Genomic DNA, 15,893 nt, shown 5'->3' on the forward strand with positions numbered 1-15,893 from the left:
GTCTTCTACCTGACAGCTTTCACCATTTTCTCTGGAGTTCTCTCTTACATGTCCTTACAGGCTGTATCTACCTAGTCTCAAGAGCAGTTAAAAGCAGCATCCATATTTTTTGACATTATGTTTATCATGTTAAACCTCCTTATCTAGTGCCTATGAAATAAAAAAGTAATAGAAGCTCTAAGATAAAAAAGGACTAAGTCCTTCTTGCTTGAGAATAAATTACTAACAAAGAATGCCAGACGTGTCTAATTGATGAGTGATCTCCTGAATTTGCTGATATCACACTGGCCATAGCAAGTCACATAGCCAACCTGGATGCAAAGAGTTGGACAATTGAATCCACCACTTAAAGGAAGTATCTGCAACATCACATTGCAATGGTGTAGATGCATGGAAGGAAAGAATTTGTGGCCATTTTTATAATCTACCACACCATGTGACTGCCCAAAGTAAATTGTTTTTTAGCTAACACACTGATCACATGATTCATATCACCATAGGTGTATACACAGGAAACACTAAAATGCAATCTCTGAAAACATAATAACTTGTATTTTGCTCACTATTATATCCCCAGCATCTATTAGTTGTATGATATTAAGCTCATTAATTATATAAGTAAGCTCATGAAATGCTTACTGAATGAATGAACAGAGAATGCACACAGAAAATGTGACTGTAGTTACTATGATGAGAAAGAATACTAGCTACAGCCCAGTATAGCTAACTGTTCTTATAGCAACTCACGTTTGATAAGGACTTTTTGGGTCCAGCAACTTCTCCAAAACATTATGATAGAAGCTCAACTCTTCAACCAGAATTTGAAGTCAAGGATTAGAAAAGATGGCTAATTCATAGGAAATATTCATCTAGACTGAGACAGAAGAAAATATGGCATCACATCCAAAAGTTTCAGATGAGAATGACATGGAGAAGAGAATACCTACAGAAGCTAAAGGAAAGAATCTATTCACCATCCCTTATATGGTTTGACTGGTTTCGGCAAAGTACAGTTGGTTGTCTATCCAATAACAATTCTTTTCTTATTCCTTCCTAAAAGAACTACAATTTTATGTGGAAGGTGTTGCAGCCAGATAATACGTACTTTACTTCTCAGCTTCCACTGTCACTAGGGTCAAACGTATCTTAGTTTGCATTCCTGAGATACGGCCTTGGGTAAAGGTAATGTATGGAGGTGTGTTGTGAAGAATTAATGTTACCTAAACAATGATCTGTTCTTCACCCCCAGCTACTGGGAGGTGATCTCAAAGCCCTTGGAATGCCCTCGCTAATAGGAATGTGTTTGTTTGTTTGCCTGGAGGCTTTGGCACTGGACAGTCTAAAAGCGTGACTTATGATGGGGCTTTGTGACACACCATGTCAGTTCCAACCTCCAGAGGAAGTGGAGACTAAAGGTATTACCCTGAACTTCCAGGAGGGCTTGGGCACTAAATCTCAGCCATGTGAACAACATGTCATAGAGCCCACATAAAAACTCTAGACACCGAGTCTCAGGTGAGCTTCCCTGGCTGGCCATACTCCATGCATATTGTAGATGTTGACACCAAGAGGGTAATTCATCCCTGAGGATGATGGAATCTTCATATTTGGAACCCTCACAAACTTTATCTATGCAGCTCTTCCTTTGGCCGGTTCTAATTTGTATTCATTTGCTATAATAAAACTAATTGTATCTATAGTATTTTATTGATGTCTTAGCCACTTTAGGCTTTATTACAAATTACCATAGACTGAGTGTCTTATAAACAAACAAGTTAGAAGGCAGAGATCAGGTTGTCAGCATGGTCAGCCTCCAGTGAGAATACTGTTCTGGGTTGCTGACTGCTGACCTCTCATTGTGTCCTCACAGGGTAGAAGAAGAGAGCTCTCTGGGACCTCTTTCATAAGGGCATGAATCCCATTCATGAGGGCTGCACCCTCCTGACTTAATTAACTCCCCAAAGCTTCACCACCTAATACCATCACATTGGGGGTTAGGATTTAAACGCATGAATTTTGGGGGGACACAAACATTCAGTCCACATCACTGAGTCATGCATGGTAAAATATGAGGCCTAAGGGTGATTGTGGAGACCCCCAAATTTATAAGCAGCTATCAAAGAGGGTGGCTTTGAGGACCTCTGAACTTTTGACTGATGTCTGAAGTGATATCAGTCCTGTGGGGACTGTTCCTTCAGACTGTGCAGTTTGCCAAACTTTTAGAAAGAGGTTATCCCAAGCAGCAGAGAGAGGGAGCTGGAAAAGGGAGGTATAGAATGAGTAAACCAAGGAAAGAGTGAATAACTTAGCTGACTTACACCATGGGAACTAGAACTTAATCCTTCAATGGACTTTGATAAACTATCTAGAATGTCCCACAAAATTGTCCTTCTGAGGACAAGGGGTTAAGACATTCATTCAGTTTCCCTCTTCCACTGTTTCAGAGTTGACTAGGATCTTCAATGGCTTCTGAGATGCTCCTGAGGCAGAGAAAAAACAAAAGGAACCTGACACTAGTAGCAATGACAAAACTGCCTACCACAGATGCACTGAGATCAAGTAGCTGAGGAGACATGGTGCAAGACACAGAGATTTCTGCTACTCCATATAACACAGTTCCAGTCAATAAGATGTACGTAGAAGTCTGTTGGATTAAGGGAAGCTTTTGTTTTCCTGATCCTGCTTCCTGGATCCTTTTTCCTGCTTTGAAAAGGAAGGTGATGTCTAGAGCTCTAGTAGACATGTTAGACTGTGAGGCAGCCAGCAAATGGGAAAGACTAAGCAAATCACAAAAGCATGACTCTTGGCCTCCAAACTATTGTTATGAAGGAAAAATGAGTTCCTATTTTTAAACCAAAGAAAGTTGGGTTTTCTTCTACTAGCAGTGGCACACATTCCCAACTGAGACACTAGTCATGCGATAAGTATTGTCAAATGTCAATTTGCCTTTTGACAATAACTCTCCTTCATAGGTATGCTTGTTAATCACAGGGCAATGGACTCACTGAATCTAGTTATCTCCTTTCAGACATTAACTTGAAGGTTTAGCCCTAGCTTTATAGTGAAATACTACTCAAAATCTCTTAATCCACAGACGCTTACCTGAAATACTCTGATGAAGTAAAGTGCAACTGGGAGAAAGGGTATCTTTATCCAGGGCTGCTTTTAAAATGTTAACATTTTTAGAAAAAACAGGAAGAATCAAGAGGAAATTTTTTTCTTTGAATAAACAATAGTCACAATGATAATATCAAATAAGTTCAAACAGTAATCACTCTATTTGTCACTCTAGAGACCATGTGCCCTGAAATTTAGATTAGCTTTGGATTTGTCTTCTTCAGAGAGCCATGATTTTTGCTGATTATGGTGACAAAGTTAATTTTATAGCCCTAAACATGGATTCTTAGACATATAAAAAGATGCTCAATTTCATTCATAGCAAGAAAAAATTTTGAAAGCTGTTCTATAACAAGGCAACACAAACAGAAAAAAAGTCCCTAATGACAGTAACATGAATTAAATTTATCCTCTCTAGAAAGTTGAAATGTTCTTCAGCAGAAAAAAACTACTGAGCATTGCTTATTCAAATTCCATCTCAGCCCCTGGAACTTCAGATTCTCAAGGGAGCAAGTACTGATCCCTTAGGCACCAGCTAGAAACTCCCCAATTAGAAGGAACCACACAGAGAGACCTGATGGGCAATCAGCCTGCACCAGTTGCAGAAAGAGAATCCGGAGGCTGCTCTGGTGTGAGTAAAACAAAGCAAATCCCACTTTTCAACATCAGCCATGTATCATCCCAGGGTGTGATGGAAAGGGTGGAGCAAAGGGGCCAGAGCCACGGTTCTCATATATTTCACCCTAAGACCAGGAATAATCACTTCACCCCTGGTGATTTAAGGGAAACGGAGTAAGAGAACTGAATCTGAGTGTTGCCTGAGGAGTATATGAATGAACAATAGTTGAAAGATTAAATGAATGAATAGTATATGCCTTTAGTGTATTATTTGCATGTATTATTACGACCATTCGATGCCTGGCCCTCTGCTTGGAATTCTACATAAATCACCCCAGTTTAAGTCACATCATTACAAAAAGACTTTACCTCTTTCTCTTCCTCTTTCTTTTGAAAACAATTAAAGCTATTTTTAAAAGAAAAAGGGATGAAGTTTATGAGCTTAAAGACTTTGTCTTCCCACTCCCATGCCCAAAGATAAGCATTAAAAGTTTGGTATGAAGCTTTCCTGAGTTTTTTCATGGATAAACAAAGAAATTGGGAAAAAGAGAGAGTGAGAGTGAAAGTTATATTTTTTAAGAGATCCACACTTTAGACTTTGTTTTGCGACTTGTTTTGCTCATTTGACAATATGATATGAGCACCTTTCCATAAGAGGATATATTTATCTCATTCTTTTTGGAATACGTATTGATCCATAATATGAATCTACTGTGATTTAACTTTATTTCCAAATTTTTGCTATTGTAAACAGTGTTACAATGAACATCATGACCTTCTAAGTAATTCCGTGATCTCCATTTTATAGAGGATGGAACTGAGGCTGAAGAGAGTTACCCTTTTGCCTCTATGAAGTCGCGGGAGTGGAATACAAACCCAGGTCAGCCTGTCTTCTTTCTACTGCAAAATACTGACTATAAATGAAGCTTCAGAATCAGAAGGGTTCAGAATAGATTAAGCATATTCAAAATACTCCAGTACTTGGCTTGTGTATGTGTATGTGTGTGTGCGTGTGGTGCATCACTTGTACTGGTTTTCCATAGCTCTTGAAAAATGTCCTGTAATATATCATACATTTTATTTGAATTCAAAATGATTAAATTGATAAGGTAAATGCCACTACCCTATTAAGATTCTAGTTTAAATGGACAAATTACCAATTCTATCTTCCTCTAATAATTGCCTTTACGCACTGGATTGAAGCCTCTTTGAAAGGGCTGCATGTAATCTATTTTACAGAATATTTACCTGAGGGGGGGACCTTAAACAAACTTATTGTCCCTTAAACCTTACTAAATGTTCAATTTAAGAGAATTGTTTCTTGTTGCATCACTACAGAGTTATACTACTCTGTTTATTTCTCAAGATATTTGAGAGAACCAGGTTACCCAAGAAACATCAACAACAGATTTTGTTGCTATATTCCCCACCATTAAAAGTGCATTCTTATCTAAAACTGACCCTCTCATCTAGGGAACTACAGCCCCGCCTGGCATTGCTGACATCAGAATAAGGAGCCCTCGACTGATGTACTGGAGACATGGTTTTTCCTTTGTGAGGAAGTTTTGTAATTGCATAATATTTAAAGTGTATGAAAATATATTTAAAATAATGTAACAACTATTAGCTGCTACAAACATACTTTTGTGTGTGTATTTACATGTACCACATTCATACAAATACATGTGTATGTATGTGTGTATATACCCTTGTTTACCCTTGCGGTCAAAAATTTCTCTAGAATGTGTACCAATGGAAATTCTGGACCATAGGGAGGCATATATTTAATTTTACTAATTATTTCAAGTTTGACTCTAACATGACTGTGCTAATTTATTTACTCATCAGAAATATGTGTCTCCACATTCTCACCAAAACTTTGCATGTTCGACTGACAAGCGTAAAATTATATTTCAATGCAGAATTAATATACAATTATCCATCTACTAATGAGTTGTGTCTATTTCCATATTTCTTTTGACCATTTACTTTTTTCCTTCTATAATTATCCTGATTATATCTTTTGTGAATTTTTCCTTAGGGGTAATTTATAGAAATTATTTGTATATACTGGATATTGATTCTTCGACATTTATATGTGTTACAAACAAATTTGCCTGAGTAAATTTCCAGTCAGTATCTACTCTTTTCTTTTTTATAATGTTGGTATTTTTAACTTAGATATACTTGAATTTTTAATGATTTATGTTTTGTGCATTCATCTTGTTTGAATTTTTTCTGCATAGCTAAGTCATAGATATCTGCTATGTTTCACTCTTAAAATTACAATTTAAATCTTTATTACATTTGGAATTGATCTTTGCAAAATGTAAAGTAAGAACGCAATCTTTTTTTATATTTTTAAGCATGTATAGCACTACAGTTTATTGGACCATTTTTCACTGATGTACGTGTACTGTTTTCATACATCAAGCATCCACAGGCTTGTGGGCCTGTTTATGATTTGCTTTTCTCAGTTCCATTGATCTATTTGTCTACCCTCACACTACTATCACATTGTCTTTATTATTATCACTTTATAATAAGTTCTGATATCTGGTAAGACAAATTCCCGCCTTGTTTTCCATTAAGTTTTCTCTTCCATATAAATTTTATAAGTCTGTGAACAAGCACATAAAATTGTCTCAACATTTCATTGGAATTACATTGAATTTATAAATTAATATGGGGGAAAAACACATTGTTTATACAACTTGGTCTTCATTGCTGACGGAAAGTCTTTTTTCCCTGCTTGTGAAGTTTTTTCCTGCAAAGGAAGCTTAACTTGTGTAACCCTGGCCTTCCTCTCCCCATTTTACTCTCTTAGTTCCTAAAAAGTGGAATGACATATCTGATTGGCAAATCTAAGGACAACGCGGCACGCCGTCCTCTGCCCTTATCCTTGGGAGCAGCCATCTTGCTGAAGCCCTGGTTCTCCTCCATTAGAGGGCTGCTGCTCAACAAGATGGAAGAGGATGCCCCAGTCACTGCCACCGAGACTGGGTAGGTAAGCCTGTCTATTTATGGTGTTCATTGGAAGCAAGTAATTTGAGTAGTAAACTTAGTCTTCCCCTAGTGTATATACAGTATCTTTTATTTCTCAACTTGTTCAACTCCAAAGAAAGGAAAAGAATACCGATTCACTGGAGCCTCCTTTGAGACCTCAGCAGTCGTTTGTTTAATATCTGGTTGGATTTGACTAGTGACTCCATATTTTTTAAAGCTGTTTGCATCTATGTTCACAAGTGAGGTTGGTCCTAATTTTCTGTTCTCAAACTTTACTTACTTGAGTGTTAAGTTTATATGAGTCTCATGAAAAGAGTTGGGGAATGTTTTCTTTTGTGACTTACAGAAAAATATTGTATAATATTAGAATTAGTTGTTCCATAAATATTTGGTAAAACTTTCCTGTAACATAATAGTGTCTAGTGCCTATCTGAGTAAATTTTTAAATAACAAGTCAAGTGACTTAATGGTTTTGAAATATTTAAATATTTTGCACGTGCACACAGAGAGACACAAACTGACTACCACCACTCCTTATCCTGTTAGTCTGATTTATTTTTTAAAAATAAATATTGAGAAAACAGCAATAACATTTACCAAATTATATGTATGATATAAAATGTCATGGTGCAACAAATACTATATGCCAGCAATCCAGTATAAAATGGGGGAAAAAAAAGTTTTATTATTGCTTTTTACTTTCCCATGGAAGTAAACTAGGGGGAGGAATGGACTTTATTCAGTTATTTTTCATAAAGAACAAACCATAGGGCAAAAAAAATTATTTCAAATTTAAGGATTTCTGCTCTATAAAGGACATCATAGACGAAATTAATAGATAATAGGATGTGAGAAATACTTTATCAACAACTGACAAGGGATTCAAATCTTAGATAAACACAGAACATCTAAAACCAACTCAGTAGAAACATTGGTGAAAAATATAAACAGGCAATTTACAAAGCAATAGAATCCCCAAATTCTAAGAAGAACATTAGATAATGATCAATTTTACTTGTAATAGGAAAAAAGTAATAAAAATGAGATATCAATTTCCACCTATTTTCATGGTGAAAAATTTTAGGAAAATGCCAGTGTTCACAAGGGAAGTCAGGATGTGGGAACCCTCATGCACTACTAGTAAAAGTGTACACTGGTGCAGACATTACGGAAATCGATCTGGAAAAACTTGGTCAAGCTAAATGTGTGCATACCCTCAGACTCCAAAATTTTGTCTCTAGGAAAACATCAAAAAAAGTTTTACACTGAATTATCTATAGTGGAGACAAGTTGTAAACAATCTACTATCCATCACTAGGAAACCACATAGGTAAAATATGATGGATGGGTACCGTAGAGCATGCTACTCAATGTGTGGTCCATCAACCAGCACCAGTCTGTGGACTCTGTTTCCACTCTATGATGAGATAACTAGTGAAGGTGAGATTGAGCATTTAAACTATTACAAAATTTTGAGAATGCTGATAAAATTGTATTGCTTTTTACAAAAATATTGGACCACTACATATTGGAAATTTTATAAAGAATATTTTACTTTACCCTACGTATTTTGATAAGCTCTTCTATAAAGGACTCTACAGATGTGGGCATCCAACATGGCACAGTTACTAATGAAGGGAAAGGTTAAATGAGAATATGCAGATAGCTCTATGGGTATGTCACGATTTCAGATATAAGAATTAGTATTTAGGCAAAGTGGGGTTTCTGTTAAAATATAGAGATCATAAAAGAAAGAATAATTAAATAGATTTGTATATTTTCCCTAACTGACATATTTATGAAATGCCAATCACTTTGTACCCTGAGAACACAGATACTGGTCCATGGCAAGTTCCTCAAACTATAAATGAAATTATTAAGGTCAAGTGTCAAGTTTCAGCCTTTAAAATCAAAGTCAACTATCTCATAGAAAATATTCTCTGATCCCACTATGAAATCAAATATACCATTTACAATTTCACAATTAGTTAAAAGATCACAATGGTGTTAGATTTCTTTGCTCTTCTTTCTTTGCCCTTTCTCAGCTGATATTTAATCCTAGCCATGGGACAAAACAATGGCACTGAAGTGACTGAATTCATTCTCCTGGGATTTTCTGGCCAACACAAGTCTTGGCATATCCTCTTCATAGTATTTCTACTGATCTATGTGGCCACCCTAGTGGGAAACATTGGCATGATCTTACTCATCAAGATTGATTCTAGCCTTCACACCCCTATGTACTTTTTCCTCCAACACTTGGCTTTTGTTGATCTCTGCTACACTTCTGCTATCACTCCCAAGATGCTGAAAAATTTTGTAGGGACAGAACAATCCATCTCATTCCTGGGATGTATGGTACAATTACTAGTCTATGGTGCTTTTGCAACAAGTGACTGCTATATCCTGGCTGCTATGGCAGTGGACCATTATGTGGCCATCAGTAACCCGCTCCGCTATCCAGTAGTTATGACCCAGAAAGTCTGCATTCAACTTTTAATTGGTTCATACTTCATGGGTTTTCTAAATGCTTCTATAAACACAAGTTTTACTTTCTCATTGAACTTTTGCAACTCCAATAAAATTAACCACTTTTTCTGTGATGAACCCCCAATTCTTAGCCTCTCATGCTCCAATGTTTACTTCACCATCACGCTACTAACAGTCTTTGTGGGGTTTAACTTGACATTCACTGTGTTGGTTGTCATCTTTTCCTACACATATATCCTGGCTGCCATTCTGGAGACATCTTCTGCTGCAGGGAGGAAAAAAGCCTTCTCTACCTGTGCCTCCCATCTGGCAGCAGTCACCATTTTCTATGGGACTCTCTCTTACATGTATCTGCACCATCGTAGCATATGGTCTCAAGAGCAAGAAAAAATGGCTTCCATGTTTTATGGAATTATTATTCCCATGTTAAACCCCCTCATCTACAGCCTGAGAAATCAAGATGTGAAAGAAGCCCTAAAAGGTCTTGGAAAGAAGCATTTCTAATTTGAACCTTGATTTCTAACTCAACATGGTTTAACAAGCAAACAAACAGTTCTCTCTTATTCTCAACAGCAGAATATGTGGGAAATGTTTATGAGATACAAAGGCATTCCTTCATTATATCAATAGCATCTGAAAGATATTAAAAAGCATCTCAAATGATTAAATAAATACACTTCTAACTCATGTGTTTTTGAAAGAGAAATCACCTGAAAAGAAGATCTTTATATGGCTTTTGTACATTTTGAGGAGCCCTTTTTTCAAATATCTGCCTCTACAAAAAGAGAAGCATATAATCAATGTGGTTAAGTGCCCTCAACAGCTATAATATAAAGACTCACCAGGACAAAAATCTTTCCTGGTCGGGGGCTGGCCCCGTGGCCGAGTGGTTAAGTTCGCGCGCTCCACTGCAGGCGGCCCAGTGTTTCGTTGGTTCGAATCCTGGGCGCGGACATGGCACTGCTCATCAGACCACGCTGAGGCAGCATCCCACATGCCACAACTAGAAGAACCCACAACGAAGAATACACAACTATGTACCGGGGGGCTTTGGGGAGAAAAAGGGAAAAAATAAAATCTTTAAAAAAAAAAAAAAAGAATGAGTACTTGTTAAAAAAAAAAATCTTTCCTGGTCTTCCCTTGAAAGGTACTGTTACTCTTGTTTTATTCTATAGCTAAGCTATTTTAGTATTGTAAAGAATAATTGAAAGGGTAATTTCTTTGGAGAAAATGTACAGAAAAGAAAGAGGAAAGAAAGAAGAATGAATCCTCATACATATTCAGACATTATGAATCAATACCCTTCCTTTCCATACAGGGTCTCTAACAACCAGGAAATTGACACAGGAATCAGGCAAATATAGAGCATATCAACTTATTATTGGTAAAGTTGTATTTTAAATATAACTTGAACCTCCAGCTATACCCACTTACAGGTGTACATAAGAGGAAAACAAAATCCAGAGCAGAATTTGCTACTACAGAGCAGACTCATTTACTCAGAATTGGTGCCTTATTTCCCTTAATCTCCAAGAGTGAGGAGAGATGGAAGAATCCAAGGTAAATTCTAGAAGTAATACTTGGGCCAGAACATGAGTGTTGTGTCCACTTGGGAACAAAGGAATCAAGCACACACTCATCACATGGACAGGCAGTGTTAACAGAAAGGCTGAGATCACATCTTATATTTCTTCTCTCAATCTCATCAATCAGTGAAGCCATAGAAAGGTGTGAGTGGGAGGTTGACAGGATGGGAGTTTACTGCCTTTCTGAACATTTCCATAAGTTTCAAATCTATGGGCTGAGGCAAGAACACTGTGATATTGAGCCAAACCATACAAAGAGAAACCAGATAGTACCAGCCCATTTAGTAGGGTGCATTAAAGGACAGGAATCCCAAAATTAGGAAAGTAATCTTACGTAGGGTTGCTGGTACTCTGCCCTGATTTCCATCTATAGAGAGAAACCTTATTTTCTCTCTGGAATGTAGGCAAGTCCTCCCCAGAGAGGGAAGGAGAGGTCTTTATCTTTACTTTCCTGAACCTTCTCTGAAGAGGGAGACATCTCTAAATTTGACTATCTTTGTATGTCTACCTGTACAGATATGCTTAAATGTAATGGCTGTAAATTTCTTGCACAGAGGAACTGTTCTGTGCAGAAATATTCTTGGAAAACCTGTCTATTAAATAATATTACCTAATATTCAAGTGAAAAAACCATGAAATACATGGATAAAAGAAACACAATATTAGTAGTGAATGTTAATTTACCTCTTCCAGTCCACGACAGATCAATTTGAGAAAAAAATTTTAAAAATAAAGTTACAGAAGAATTATTTGACATAATTAATGAGAATAAATTCGTATGCTGAAACTCTATATTGTTAAAGCCCACAAGTCAAACACACCTGGAGTCAAAATTTTGGTTTATTTTGCTTCTGCAACACTCACTCCACAGGAGCTGTGGGAATCTCAATAAGAGAGAGTTGGGAGAGTGTGGTGCTTTTTATAGTGTATGGACTTTGCTGAATGAATCCAAGTATGGATTAGGAAAGCAGCTACTATCTAGATTTGGATACTGTCAAAAAGCAGGGGCAGGTCAGCAACTAAAAATCTCAAGAAGCATTGCTCAAGAGGTGGAAGGAAGAAAGTAGGAATGGTCACATCATTGGTGAGAACGTAGCAGTCATTGGAAGATGGAGTTGTTTGTCTTTGCACAGTTGCCTTGTGGACTTGGGTAGTCCAGTTAGAAACACTGTTTCTTGTTGGCTTTCTGTGACCAGTGACATTGTGTTAGACACATCAGTCTGGTTTACTGGTGGAGCTGATTTTCATCTTCATGATAACTTGAATTTACTAATACAGCTTAAAGGTTAAAACAACCAAAATTCTACCACCTAAAACTGAAAACTATCATTTAAACAGCCTTCTGGTTGAAGATGAAATAAAAAGAAAATTGCCAAATATTTAGAATTTTATAACCCATTACATAAATCTCTATAAGAAAATAATATTAAGGAAAGGAGAAGAGAGTAATAATTATTTATTTTAGTTAACATTAACAACCTCTTAAAATGGCAGAAATAATAAATCCAGGAACTTATTTTCTGAAGCTAAAAGTAACAAAAAATGGATAAATCATTTGCTAATTTATCAAGAAAAAGGTACTGGGGAGCGAATATATTAAAAAGTGAGAGAAGAATACTTATTTTGAAGTATGCAAATGAATTCGAGAACTTGATGGGATGGATAGTTTTTCTAAGGGACTATTGATTGCCAAGGGTTACCACAGAAGAGATTAAAGAGCAGTTAACATCAAAGGAATAAAGTCGTGAAAATACAACCTTCTCCTTCCCCAAAAAGCACCAAGCCCTGGAGTTCTAATCAATTATTAAGGACTAGTCAGTATCAATGGTGCTTGCACTGCTGGTGAACATAGGAAAAGAAGGAATGTTTCAAAGTAGTTCTTTATGTGGGAGGTTATCAAAGACAGCTCAAAAACTATAGTCCAATACAGCTTTCAAATACTACTACAAAAATCCGTAGTAAAAATACCTGCATATACACAAAAACCTCTCAGCAGCATATTAAATAATAAAACTCAAAAACCAAGTTAGTTTTATTGTAGGAGCACAGAATACTTCAATATTAGAAAATATATTAATATAACACATTTATTAATTGATTTTTAAAAGATACATCACAAAATCATCTCCATAGATGATGAAAAATGTTTGCTAAAATTAAACATTTATTTTTGATCCCTGTGTTTAAATAAAATATAAAAATACCTTAACCCAAAGACTTGATCATGTTTATGGGAAAACACTAAGAGCATTCCATTTAGAGTTGGGAACAGGTAAAAGATGGCCTTGCTCAAAATTGCTCTTGAAATTATTATGGAGCTAGTGATCAAAGCACTTAGACTATAGAAATCAGTAAAAAGAAATAAATCAAAAGGGAGTAAAACTTATTATTTGAAGATGACATGATTTTTTCTGGGTATCTCAAGAGAACTAGCTGTTATGAACAACAGAAGTCAATGAAGAGGCTAGACAAAAATTAGTATATATAATTCATTAAACTAAATAGAAAAACAGCAAACTAAATTCATTTGTTAGTTGGATTATTTGTTAATAAAGTGTTCATTAAATACTTAAATTAACAAAAATATGTATAATATCGGTATGACAAAAACTGCAAACATTTCTGAGGACAATTAAGAAATCTTATATAAGCAGAAAGATACATCATGTTAAAGAATTGGGAAACCCAATATTGTTAAAATGCCAATCCTCACAGGATTGATCAATACTGTCAATGAAATCCCCCTCAAAATGCCAGCAGGTTTTCAGTAGAGATTGATAAGTTAATTCTAAAACTTATTTGGAAAACTAAAACACCTGGAATAGCCAAATTTTTTTGAAAATGAAGACCAAAGTCAGAGGACGTATGCTACCTGTTTTTAAGACTAACTTCAAGACATAGTAAACAAACCAGTCTTCTGGTAATGTAAGGATAGGTATATTGACCAATGAAACAAATATAGACTGAAAAAACAGATCAACAAATGTATGGTAAATTGATTGTCAACAAAAGTACTAAGCCAATAGCATGATGAAGTTATTGTCTTTTTTAAAAAATTGATATGGAACAACTGTATAGCCATAGAGAAAAAATAAATTTTAACCGTTATCTCATCCTATCCACAAAAACTAAGTTGAAAAGGATTATATACTTAATGTGTATTGCACACAAATGTAAATGCTAAAACTAAAAATTTCTTTAAAAAGATAGAAGAAAATTTGTGTGGTCTTAGGATAGCAAAAATGTCTTAGATAAGAAAGCAAAGGCACAAAACATAAAAGAAAAAAATTTATGTATTTCCTTTATCGCTATTTAAAACTTCCAGTTCTAAAGACACCATTAAGGAAATGAAAGGATATGGCACAGGTTGGGAAGATAAATATACATATGACATATATATATGATATATATATACGACAAGCGTCTTTTTTTCAGAATAAAGAACTCTTACAACACAATAATTAAAAATGCAAATGAAAAAAACTTTTAAATGGACAAGCGATGACAGTAAAAATGTCAGAGTAGGTTCCTCTGAAAATACTCTCCCACGTGAAAGCAACAAAAGCATTGTCAAAAAAAATTGTAGAATTAACGTTTTCAGAACTCCAGATTTTAACCAAAGACTTGCAGCAATCCAGGGAGCATTTATTCAAGAAAAATCATTGAGTCACAGAAAGAACAGCAAAGTTTTGTGGTGTTTTCATGCTCCCTATTCTCATCCTTCCCTCCCAGGTCCACAGGAGCCCTAAAAAACAGTAGCTGACAATCAGGATGGCTTCCTGGCAGCCAGTGGTGTGGAAGATCAGGAATGGAGCACTTTCAGAGCCCAATTCACAGAAACTTGTTATTATTTGACCCATATAGTAGTTCCCTGGAAGACCCCACTTGCAAGACTGTCATTATTTGACCTGACTCAAACCTCATCCAATGCAAAGAGACTTGTTTCCAAGGGCATTTGTCTAAAACAACATGAAGCAATTTTTTTTTTCCTGAGGAAGATTAGCCCTGAGCTAACATCTGTTGCAAATCTTCCTCTTTTTTTGCTTGAGGGAAAGTAGACCTGAGACAACATCTGTGCCTATTTTCCACCACTTTACATGTGGGTCGCTGCCACAGCATGGCTGACAAGTGGTGTAGGTTCAGGCCCAGGATCCAAACCCACAAACCCAGGCTGCCAAAGCTGAGCTTGCCAAACTTGACAACTACACCATGGGGCTGGCCTCTGAAGTGATTTTTTAACATTGCAGCTAGCTGCCAAAGGATGTAGTTAAAAGTTGAGCCAAATAATAGGGAAACCAAGAAGCTTAAAAATAAAAGCTGGGGAATGAAATTTTCACAGGGATCTTGAAAATTCCCAATATATTTTGGGGAACCTGAAGACTGCCTGTATCTGTCAGACTGTGAGCTTGCCCAAGGCTGTGTTCAGGGTCGGGAAACACCTAAGAAGATCTTGAGCACTCACTCTGGTTAACCATCTGTGTGATGACAGATGTTAACTGGATTTTTATAGTGATCATTTTGCAATATATACAAATACTGAATCATTATGATGGACACCTGAAACCAATATAATGTTATACACCAATTATACCTCAATAAAAAATTAATTGGGCATTTTGGCCAACCTAAAAACTATATCTATGATAAGATAATAACAGTAATTTTATAAATATTTAAATGTAATTATAATTAAAATTCTAGGCAAAATTCTTGAAGTTTAGGAATGAGCTTTTCAGATGAATACAAAAAAATCCATCAGTAACTTGTCTTATTCGGGACTAAGGATATGAATACATTTAGACTTGATTAAAAATATACATGTTATATATGTAAGGCTAATGACTAAAAGATAATTGTACATTGTAAAACAAAAAAACTAATTAATTAAAATTAAACCTTAAGGTCCAAAAAAAGGGTGAATTTTTTAAAGTGAAGAAGGGCTTTATAAATATGACACAAAATACAAAATAAATGTGTCATAAAAATCAAACATTTTGCACAGCAAAATACACAGTTAGCAATGTAAAATAATACTGAGAAATAAATATTTGCAACTTTTATAAGGAAAGGTTCTTG

The 15,893-nt window shown here is 35.8% G+C and overlaps 1 protein-coding gene across 1 annotated transcript; it reads left to right on the plus strand.

Moving 5' to 3' along the window:
- The first annotated feature begins 8,805 nt into the window (after nt 1-8,805).
- Nucleotides 8,806-9,735, plus strand: LOC106823594 (putative olfactory receptor 5AK3). Its single transcript, XM_014829420.1, has one exon. The coding sequence runs from the start codon at nt 8,806-8,808 to the stop codon at nt 9,733-9,735; it is 930 nt and encodes a 309-aa protein (XP_014684906.1).
- The last annotated feature ends 6,158 nt before the right edge of the window (nt 9,736-15,893 follow it).

The sequence above is a fragment of the Equus asinus genome, chromosome 17, assembly GCF_041296235.1.
Source record: "Equus asinus isolate D_3611 breed Donkey chromosome 17, EquAss-T2T_v2, whole genome shotgun sequence".
In the NCBI taxonomy this organism is placed as follows: Eukaryota; Metazoa; Chordata; class Mammalia; order Perissodactyla; family Equidae; genus Equus; species Equus asinus.